Source organism: Helianthus annuus, chromosome 7, assembly GCF_002127325.2.
Source record: "Helianthus annuus cultivar XRQ/B chromosome 7, HanXRQr2.0-SUNRISE, whole genome shotgun sequence".
Classification (NCBI taxonomy): domain Eukaryota; kingdom Viridiplantae; phylum Streptophyta; class Magnoliopsida; order Asterales; family Asteraceae; genus Helianthus; species Helianthus annuus.
Genome location: NC_035439.2, coordinates 17,287,158 through 17,298,550, shown reverse-complemented (window position 1 = coordinate 17,298,550; position 11,393 = coordinate 17,287,158). Strand labels below are relative to the sequence as shown.

At 38.7% G+C, this 11,393-nt stretch overlaps 1 protein-coding gene across 1 annotated transcript; it reads right to left on the bottom strand.

Moving 5' to 3' along the window:
- Positions 1-512: 512 nt before the first annotated feature.
- LOC110866597 lies at positions 513-1,181 on the bottom strand. Its single transcript, XM_022115740.1, has one exon. It carries the CDS (start codon positions 1,179-1,181, stop codon positions 513-515), a length of 669 nt encoding a protein of 222 aa, XP_021971432.1.
- Between the last annotated feature and the right edge of the window lie 10,212 nt (positions 1,182-11,393).

Sequence of the window (11,393 nt, the reverse complement as noted above, 5' to 3'; positions counted from 1 at the left end):
TGACTCAAACTACTGGGTTGAGGGTAACATCGCCTTCAAAAGAGGGGCCTACTACAATAACTAAGATAATCTCTTAAACAAGTGTAAAAGTGCGAAAATAATCAAAGGTTATACTAATACACGAGTCGGATCCAAGTGATTCATCTTGTCTATCTGTTTTTATTTTTATTTTATTTTTCAGCATTTAGTTAGTTTTTATTTTCTTAGTTTAAAAATCTTTTCTAACATTTTGATTTGGTTAGATGTTGAGGATAAACCGGTACTAAAAGCTCTTGTGTCCTTGGACGACCTCGGTATCTTACCAACACTATACTACGTCCACGATGGGTGCACTTGCCCATATGTGTGTTTAGTGTTAGTAAATATCGTGATTTATAAATTTAAAACTTGGTTAAAAGTGTAAAAAGGGCTGAAATATACATCTAAAATATAAGACACCTAACGCACATCATATACACCATGTACCTAATTTTTTTCACACTCCTAACACGCATTGGCTGATTAATTATACCTCATTTTGACTTCAAAACACCAAAAGTCTGTTCCACGTCTTTTCTTGCCGCCTCGTGTTGCTTCTTGAACTTCTTTTCGTCTAGTAGGTGAGGATATGGAAATAATTTGACAAACACGGACCATGTAGGGTAGATTCCATCCACGAGATGGTAACCACATTTGTATAAGTAGTTGTTAACGTAAAATGGACATTTTGGTGTCGTTCCATTTCGTTTAGTAAGAAATAATGGAGATTGTTGAAGCACATTGATGTTGTTTTGTGCACCTGGAGGACCGCAAAAAGCATGCAAAATCCACAAATCTGGAGATGCCACCGCTTCGAGCATAACTGTACGGTAATGGTGATCTCTTCTCATATATTGGCCCCGAAACTCTGTGGGACACATTCTCCATACGGAATGGGTGCAATCAAGGCTACCCACAATACCTGGAAGGTGATGTTTATCCCCATGAGCTTGGTACAAAAGCGCCATGTCATGGCTTGTTGGCCTACGTAAGAACTCGGGAGCGTATATTTTACATACCGTTTCACAGAAATATTCTAGACACTCGCGGGAAGTCCTTTCGGCCATATGTAAATACTCGTCGTTCTCATCTGGAGGGCTACCGGTTGCAAGTTGTTTAATAGCCGATGTAACTCCTTGCAACGATGTAAAACCCTTCTTCATTCTCGAATCTACGCCCTCTTAAAACCACGGGTTATTCGCTTCCACGTCGCTCACAATTTTTAGAAACAAACGTTTTGACATACGGAACCTACGTCGAAAATATCTCCGTTGTATTTTGGGTCCTCGACAAAATAATCCGCCATAAGGGTTTCGTAGCCACTCTCATGATCATGCCGAATAAAATGTTTCTTACTAGATGTGCCCATGTCTTGTAGTTCGGCTTCCTCGATGAAATTTTGGAAAAAAATTATGCTACTATCGGTTGAAGCTAACTCGTCGTCACTGCTATCGGGTGGGAAAAACAATGGTATTTCTTCCATCATTTCTAAATAAAATAGGGGTTGAGTAGTTTTGGAGAAATAAGGAAATGGGTTGGTGTGAATTTGTTTAAAATGAGTTGGGTTTATATAGTTTAAATATATATATAAAAACCCTTTTTTTCAAATATAAACGGCTATGTAGCCGTTACATTCAACGGTCAAAAGAGGAACGGTCTTTTTCCATGCGGTGACTAATCCCCGCAATTCAAAGGCCCCACGCGGTGAAGGGGAACAGCTGCAGTGTTCCCCGTGGGATGAAGGGGAACAACGGCAGTGTTCCCCGTGCGGTGAAGAGATTCACCGCCCTTCACCCCGCGCCTGCCCCGTTCACCTTTAGTTACATCCTAGTTTGTAAGTACAAGTCTACAATAAAGGAAGCTAATAACCTAAGAATAAATGTTTACATACTAGAAATGAAGCAACAGTTATATTAGGTGGTAACGTTTATTTCAACTCTGCTAGGATAATTAACTATCCTATTTTTCTCGTTCAGTCAATAAACAAATACATTCAATCAATTGTAACACTTATATTTTGAGTTGAAGTTGTGTTTTTGTGAAATTATAGGATTAAGTAGTTAACTCGATTAAATCGTCTGGTACAATCCGTTGAACAGTTTCTAAGTCCAATCTGTACGGTTTAACATCCGGTTTTTAAAACACTGATTATACACTAAATTAATTACCATAATTTGGTTGCCTCTACTCTTTAATTCCCTCTTTGTTTTCAGAGTAAATTACAAAAATCGTCCTTTATGTTGATGTCACACCCTCAAATTCTGCTTGTAAGGTTAGTGGAGTCTCTGAGAATTCACGTACCCTGTTCGAGCTTGAAAAATGTGCCCATGTGCTTTAAAAATAAATAATATAATTACGAAAATGACAAAAATTGTAGTATTTGATAAACAATGCAATTATGATAATGACAAATCATAGTATTATAATGAGTTACATACCGTAATAACTAATAAGTTTATATAATCGCTAACCAATGATTCGTGCAGCCCTCCTTGCGTTCTTCATAGCAAATTGCTGGATCAGCTCTTCACAATTTATATTATCTAAGACTTCGTTCTTGATAGCTATCATCGCCAACCCTTTGGCGTTCTAATGTTATGTTCTGAAACTTCTGAAATCGGAAATTCAGAATTGCCCTCCTGCAACTGCAACACAACAACGTCTTCAGCATGATTGAATTATAATTATGATGAATCGATGATGATGTTTGATTGAATTATAATTTATAAATTCAGAATCTGACCTTTTTGAGTTCTGTTGTTGTTGTTGTTGTTGTTCTTTTTCGAACCTTTTTGAGTTCTAATGATGATGTTTGATTGTTCGCCGCCGACCTTTCTTGTTCTGTTTCCAGCAATCCAGCCGTCTTCAGCAGTTCAATGTTTCCACTTTCCACCGGATACCGCCTACAGGTTCCGATGTTCAGACGTGTTTCCAGCGTCTTCTTCAGCAATCCGCCCTTTCATTTTCCAGCCGTGTTTTTTTATTTTTATTTTTTAAAATCATATTATTATTGGGTTGGGCCCGATAAACCTAATGTTAAGTTGGGTAAATTATAAAGCATAAAAAGGTATTTGATAACGGGCCTCTATATTGAATTTGTATGTGTTTACAATTTTTTTTAAATAACATATATATATCGAATATTTTTAAAAAATCTCGTGCCCCTCGAAATTACGGGCCTTGTGCGGAAGTCCTCCCCACGAGGCGTGTGATAAACCAGGATTCAAGACACTAATCATATAGAATGACCTCTATTTGAGTTTGAAAATTTTTCCTATTTACTCCTTCATGAGAAAGTATTGTTTATACAATCGAATTGCGGAAGCGTAAATAATTACAAAATCAATCGTTAGTGAAACTAAAGCTGAGTCTAAATGTTTGATGAAATCAATGCGACTCCATAATGCATCCCAGTCCTGATGTGTTCTACCTTAGCAACCTGAGTGTCACACCCCGATATTTCCACATATTACCGGTGGGCCCTGTGGGGAGTATCGTGACGTAGTTGATATCATCATAGTCAAACAACACAAATTTAAAATGCACAGCGGAAGCAAAAGTTAGATTTATTTCAACAGAATAAAATTGTAATATTAAGTATCACAGACAGTTGAAACAGATCCACAGGCAGATCAAAATAAAGAGGAAACTTGTTCAACAGACTTTAGGCATCTAAGCTTGCGAGACTTCTATTTGATGCTACGAGAGACTAGCCTATTTCGAGTAGTACCTGCACTTAGCCTTTTTGGGAAAATACGTCAGTTTACACTGGTAAATACAATTTAACTGACTCATTTTGAAAAGGTTTGAAAATTGATTTGAATGCACGTGGCACAAAAGATTTTAAAACTTGGGATAATTATTTGTATATAATCTTGTAAAAGAATTACTCGTTTCTTATACGTTCAGTAGCCCGGGTTGAACACCGGGTTAAAGATTAATTGACACACCACATGGTATAGTCCCGCGGCGGGTTATTCCCGAAACCGGCGGTTATACCTTATTATTTATAAATGCACTGGCGGGTGTACGCCTACACCCGCGTGCTAAGGTCGTGGCCATTTCTTAAAATGATGTCAAGGATATCTGGGACATGGTCATTAACCCCCCAAAGGTTTTAAGCAAATAAAACAATTTAAACGGGTCATTTCAATGAATTAACCACTATACAATTAAAGATTCAATGCCCGACCAAGCGGTATTTTATATACCGTACCCCAAGCCCATATAAGGGAAAATAAGTTAAAAGTATTTACCTTTGCAAGTAATAATCACAATAAGAAAGTGCACGTAGCTTTTACCGGTTCTCCTATTCTGGAACGAAGGTTTATATTAACCTATTAGAATTCTAACGGGTCTTTAATTTAGCCTAAGCTTAGACCGGTTAGTTTAAATGAAAGATATGGTTCAAACGCATGATTAAGCGAAGACCGTAAATAGAATGTGATTTAGACCCGACAAGTTTGGATACTTGTATATATGGGTAAACTAAACACATTCTGGATTTTGAGACAAAAATGATATGGTTTGACCCGTTTCGGCTAATATATGCAAACTAGTTACATAAGCCGATCCGAACACGAAAAGTGCGTAACGGGTAACCAAATGAATCACATAAAAGTTTCCTAAGTTAATATACTTTAAATATGTTGTGACATCAGTAAGATATCTTTTATTATGCCCAAATTGATTTTAAACTCAAACTATGCCCCGTAAGGGCATTTTGGTCATTTAAAAGGTTATAAAAGAGTTTAAATATTAATCTGAGTTACAGGTCTGATATAATCAGTAAAAATACTTAGTCTAATAAGTTATATCAGTAGGGTATCATATATATGTGAAATTTATCAATTATAACCATACTATGCAGCTTAGGGGCATTTTGGTAATTTCACATAAGCCTAAAAGGTCAAAACTAGAAATCTGAGTTTAAAACTTTTGTTTACTGTTAAAACATAAAAATTTACTGAATATATTTGTAGGCATCAAACCTTATATGTTTAAAATAGTTTTATTACATACTATGCGTTAAAAACGCTTAAAAAGGCGATTTGGAGCCATTTCCGGGTTTTCAAAGGAAAGCTGATATTTTTATTATTCCAGAAGGCTCAAAATAATTTATTTATCATTTTAGATCAGTAGAAAAAGGTTTGGTATCAAAAGGATTTGTAAAACTCATTTTATAGCCCAAAAGGGCAAAACCGACAATAACCGAATTATACTTAGAACTCTAAGTTATGCTCAGCCTAAAAATAATTAAAAATCTCCAAAAATCCCAAAATATTATATTATATCAGTGGGTAAAAAGTTTGGTATCAAAAATTGGGTTTAGATAGGCTATATGCTAATTATGTCATTTAATTACTAAAAAGCTTTCTAATTACGCTATTGAGCGTAACTCTTAATCTAGACCTCAAACTGATGTCAAATTTTAGGTACAAGCCTATAAATCAGCAACTAAGGTTTCTACTCTTTTACATTTTCAAAATTCATGTTTTAAGGTCATATGGGCATAATAGTCAACATTTAAGCATTTAACGGAAATATGCATATGAATCTGATAACTAATGAACCAAGCTGTATAATCACAGAGGGTTATACTTATATGAAACCTGGTCCTAAATAAGCTCTAAGGCATTTCTAAATTATGCTCTAATGGGTCAGAACTGAAAGTCAAAGCAAAAGTCTACTTTTGCGACTTTCGGTCCCGAACCGAGCTTAAACTGAAAATTGTCGAGTTGAACATGTTTAGACATGTTCTTACATTAATTACCAAGTTATATTAATTATAAAACAGGTTGCATAGCTTCTACATTGCTAATTATGCATTAATTTGAAAATAAGCTTTCTGTTGACTTTTTAAGATCAAGTTTGACTCGACAATTGACCTAGTTAGAGTGGGAATCAGAGGGTGCCCTTTTAAGGGTTTATTGCCCACATAATTACCAACTCATAGGTACTTTCAATTTGAAATTTGACTGGACAAATTAAGATTAATGACGAAGTCAAATCTTAATTACGACGGTTTGACTTTACGCTAAATAACTAAGCTAAACCGAATTAAGATAGGTTAATGATGCTTACCAAGGTCCTATGCACGACTAATGATCACTAGGAATGAGTCTTGAGCTCCAGGAACCTCCTGAAACCAAGTTGTGAAGCTTTGAATGCAAGTTTCCAAGTCTTGCAACAAATGGGTCTTTATATAGGGGTTTAAATTCTCCAAGATCATGCTAAATAAGTCTATGGGATGATTCCTGATCATCCCAAGTGTCCCTAGGCCACCATAAACCATCAATCAAGCCCCTAGAATCAAGAAATGGTGAATTGAGGCGGTGTAACCGGCTGAAACAACCACCTGTGATGTTTTTCTGTTGCTGGCAGCCCCAGGCGGCCCGCGTAAGGTCCCCATAGACCCTTACGCGGCCGGTATGAGGGTCGGGTCAGGTCACATAACTTTCATTTATTACATTTTGGCCCCTGATCCTTTTCAAACGTGGTTTTGAACTTGTTTCTTGCACTTTTGGCCCTCTAACCTTACTTTTAAGGGTCTTAAGACTTAACCAAACTCCGTTAAGTCCTTGGTTAACTTTGTGATCACCCGTAAGGCCTTAGATTTCAACGTTGACGCTTTTAGCCCCTCGCATGCGAATTTTATCATAACTTTCTCATACGATAACGAAACTTTATGAAATTTTTATCACACATTCTAATGAGTATAATTTATCGTTTCAAAGCTTCGGGTTTGCTAAAAGGTCATTCAGAGGTATACTTTACACATGTTGACACATTTAACCCCTGTAGTTTGTAATCTCTCACTTTCTTTCATATTTAGCTTCGTATGATCCATGATTTATTCGTTTAAGGGTATAAACATCGTGTAGGGTTCTTGGAAAGTATATTTATCCATTGTTGACATTTTGAACCCTTATATTCACATACTTTACTGTTTGTCAACTTTAGTCCCTCTAAAGTATTCTTTCACATGTTCAAAGCTTATGACACGTGTCAATACATTATTGGACATAAATTTTTCGAGGTGTTACATCCTCATCCCCTTAAAAGAAATTCTCGACCTCGAGATTTACTGAAACAAATGAGGGTACTTTTCTTTCATCGTGGACTCTACCTCCCACGTGTATTCGGGACCTCTGCGGACATCCCATTTAACTTTAACAATAGGCACATGCTTCCTCCGAAGCTTCTTAACCTGTCGATCCTCAATCGACAAAGGTTTTTCCACAATTTTCAAGCTCTCATCTATGTGCACGTTTGCATGCGGTATGACTAGCGATTCATCTGCTAGACATTTCTTCAGATTGCAGATGTAGAATACATTGTGAATACCACTGAGCTCTTCAGGTAAGTTAAACGTATAAGCCACTGATCCTACACATTCGATGATCTCGAATGGTCCTATATACCTTGGGCTTAACTTACCTTTCTTACCAAATCGCATTACCCCCTTCCAGGGCGATACTTTAAGCAAGACCTTATCACCAACCTCAAACTTTAGAGGTTTTCGCCTTTTATCAGCATAACTTTTCTGCCTATCCCTGGCAGCTTTCAGGCGGTTACGAATCTGGACAATCTTGTCTGTTGTTTCAAAGACTATGTTAGGTCCTGATAATTGAGCTTTTCCTACTTCTGCCCAACAAATAGGCGTTCTACATTTCCTACCATATGATGCCTCAAAAGGCGCAGCCTGAATGCTTGTATGGTAGCTATTGTTATAGGAGAACTCGACCAATGGTAGGTGGTTATCCCAACTACCACCTAAGTCAATTACACATGCATGAAGCATGTCTTCCAAAGTCTGAATGGTACGCTCACTCTGTCCGTCCGTATGAGGATGGTAAGCCGTACTGAAATTTAAGCGCGTGCCCAAAGACTGTTAAAAACTTTTCCAAAAATGTGACGTGTATCTAGTATCTCTGTCAGAGATAATTGACACTGGTACGCCATGCAGAGATACAATCTTATATACGTACAATTGGGCTAACATGTCGGAGCTATAAGTCTCCTTAATGGGTAGGAAATGTGCTGACTTAGTCAGTCTATCTACTATCACCCAAATAGTATCATTTCCTTTCTTGGTCTTTGGTAACTTGGTGATGAAATCCATTGTCACCATCTCCCACTTCCAGGTGGGGAGCTCAGGCTGTTGTAGCAAACCTGACGGCTTCTGGTGTTCCGCTTTAACTTGGGCGCACGTCAAACATTTAGCTACATAGGCAGCTATAGACTTCTTCAAGCGTATCCACCAATAACTTGCCTTCAGATCCTGGTACATCTTATCAGCTCCAGGATGAACATAATATTTGGAACTGTGGGCTTCCTGGAGGATGACATCCCGAAGTCCTCCATAAACTGGAACCCATATTCGTCCATTTAATCTTAGGATTCCGTCCTTGCCGTAGGATAACTGTTCTTCAGTTACTCCTAGCTTTTCCTCAGGGTAGTTGGCTTCCAATACAGCTTCCTTCTGTGCAGATAACAACCTTTCATTCAAATTGTTCTTTATCTCAATGCTCTTGGCATTGATTCTTATAGGCTTCACTCTCTCCTTCCTGCTTAAAGCATCGGCAACCACATTTGCCTTGCCTGGATGGTATCTTATCTCACAATCATAATCATTTAGAGTTTCCATCCAACGTCGCTGCCTCATGTTTAAATCCTTCTGATTAAACAAGTGTTGAGGGCTTTTGTGATCAGAATAGATCACACACTTAGTTCCATACAAGTAATGCCTCCACAGTTTTAGTGCAAATACTACAGCACCCAACTCCAAATCGTGGGTGGTGTAATTCTTCTCGTGCACTTTTAATTGACGTGAAGCATAGGCAATGAACTTGCCTTTCTGCATCAGCACACAGCCCATCCCGGTGTGTGATGCATCACAATATACCACAAACTCATCAATCCCATCTGGCAATGTCAATACAGGAGCATTGCTCAACTTCTGCTTCAAAATATCAAAGGATTCTTGCTGCTTAGGCCCCCAGTCAAACTTGCTATTCTTGCGAGTGAGAAGAGTTAGGGGTGCTGCAATTCTTGAGAAGTTTTCAATAAATCGCCTATAGTATCCTGCCAATCCTAGAAAGCTGCGAATCTCCGTAGGCGTCTTCGGCTCTTGCCAGTTCATAATAGCTTCAATCTTAGCGGGATTTACTTGGATACCATGCTCACTAACAACATGTCCAAGGAATTAGACTTCACGAAGCCAAAATTCACACTTTGAAAATTTGGCATAGAGCTTTTCTTGATGAAGCAGTTTCAGAATACAATGGAGATGCTTCTCATGGTCAGCTTGACTTTTCGAGTAGATGAGAATGTCATCGATGAAGACGATGACAAATTTATCCAGATAAGGCTTGCAGACGCGATTCATGAGATCCATGAACGCTGCTGGTGCATTAGTGAGCCCAAAAGGCATCACTAGGAACTCGTAATGACCATAACAAGTCCTAAACGCAGTCCTGTGCACATCTTCATCTTTAACCTTCAATTGATGATATCCTGACCTCAAATCGATCTTAGAAAAGTAGCTTGCCCCTTGTAATTGATCGAACAGATCGTCGATCCTGGGCGAAGGATATCTATTCTTGATAGTGACCTTATTAAGCTCATGGTAATCGATACATAAACGCATCGATTCATCCTTTTTCTTGACAAACAATATTGGCGCTCCCCAAGGAGACGAACTATGTCTAATAAAACCTTTGGCTAACAAATCATCTAGCTGCGTCCTCAATTCCTTCATCTCTGTTGGTGCTAACCTACAAGGTGCTCTTGCAACGGGCGCTGCTCCAGGGATGATGTCGATTCTGAATTCTACTTGCCTATCTGGTGGTAAACCAGGTAGTTCTTCAGGAAATACTTCAGGGTATTCAGAAATGACTGGAATATCTTCAACCTTGGGCTTCTGCTCATCAATAGTCACTTGTGCCATATAATGACATAACCCTTCTTCAGACACCTAGATGCCTTGAGCATAGACACTTGCCCAGGTAATCCATACCAGGTATCTCCTTGAATGGTAAGTGACTCACCAGATGGAGTCTTGACCACCACTTGCTTCTTGTTGCAGATGATCTAGGCTTGGTTATTAGACAACCAATCCATGCCTATAACTATATCGAAACCGGCTAACTTCAAAGGAAGTAGGGGCAATGGAAAAGAGTGGTTCCTAATGGATATAACACATCCATCTAATACAGTTGAGGCTGTTTCTATGGTTCCATCAGCTAACTCAACCTCATATTTCACACTTAAGGTTCTAACAGGTAGGTTTAACAACTTACAGAACTTATCATCAACAAAAGACTTATCTGCTTCAGAATCAAATAACACTCTTGCATAAACATCATTAATGAGGAAGGTACCTGAGATCACGTTGTCGTCCTGGATAGCCTCCTGTGCGTTCATCTGGGAGACCCTAGCATTGGTCTTCTTGGCTTCCTCAGGCTTCTTGACGTTTTTAGGGCAATTGGTCTTAATGTGCCCTTTCTCATTGCAGTTGTAACAAGTGGCATCTTTAATCTTTTTGCAGTCAACAGTCTTATGCTCTTTAGACTTGCATAACCCACATGCAGGTGATCCTGATTGAGACTTGGTCTCAAGCCTGCATTTTCCAAAGTGGCGTTTTTGGCAAGTCGTGCATTTTGGCTTTTCCTCTGATTGCTGATTGCCTTTGTTGCACCCAGACTCTTTCTTGTGGTCCGTATTACCTTTGTGCTTGTTCTCAGATCTTCATGAGGTGTCATCCTCACACTTCGTCTTACTCTCTTCAGAGTTCTTGAGTGATCTTAGCCTGACCGCATCTAAAGTGAGGGATAAAGATAGATCAGCTGCTGATTTAAAAGTAGCAGGTCTTGAAGCCTTAACACTGGCTTTGATCTCTGGGGCTAAAGCCCCAATGAAGCGAGCAATCCTTTTGGGTTCCGGGGTTACCAGATATGGAACCAACCTAGACATGGTATTGAAGCTTGTAAGATAGGCTTGGCAATCTAGGCTTTTCATAACCAACGATAGGAAATCTGATTCAATCCTTTCAACCTCATGCTGTGGGCAATAATTCTCTTTAATGAGAGCAACAAACTAATCCCATGACATATTGTAGAGTGAGATCTTCCCAGCAGCTTGTATGAGAGACTTTCACCATGCTAGTGCCTCTCCATTGAATGATTGGGATACATACTTCACTATATCCCTTTTAGCACATCTGCTGATATCAACAACAGTGTCCATTTCATCTAACCAAGTCATACAATCAATTGCCCTTTCTCCCCAATGAAATCCTGGGGTTTGCAGGAAACAAAGTACTTATAAGTACAGGACTTAGTACGCGGTTCACCATCGAACATTATCCTCTT

What these genes read in the sequence shown, in the direction of transcription:
- LOC110866597 (XM_022115740.1), bottom strand. Translation starts at nt 1,181, where the DNA reads ATGAAGAAGGGTTTTACATCGTTGCAAGGAGTTACATCGGCTATTAAA.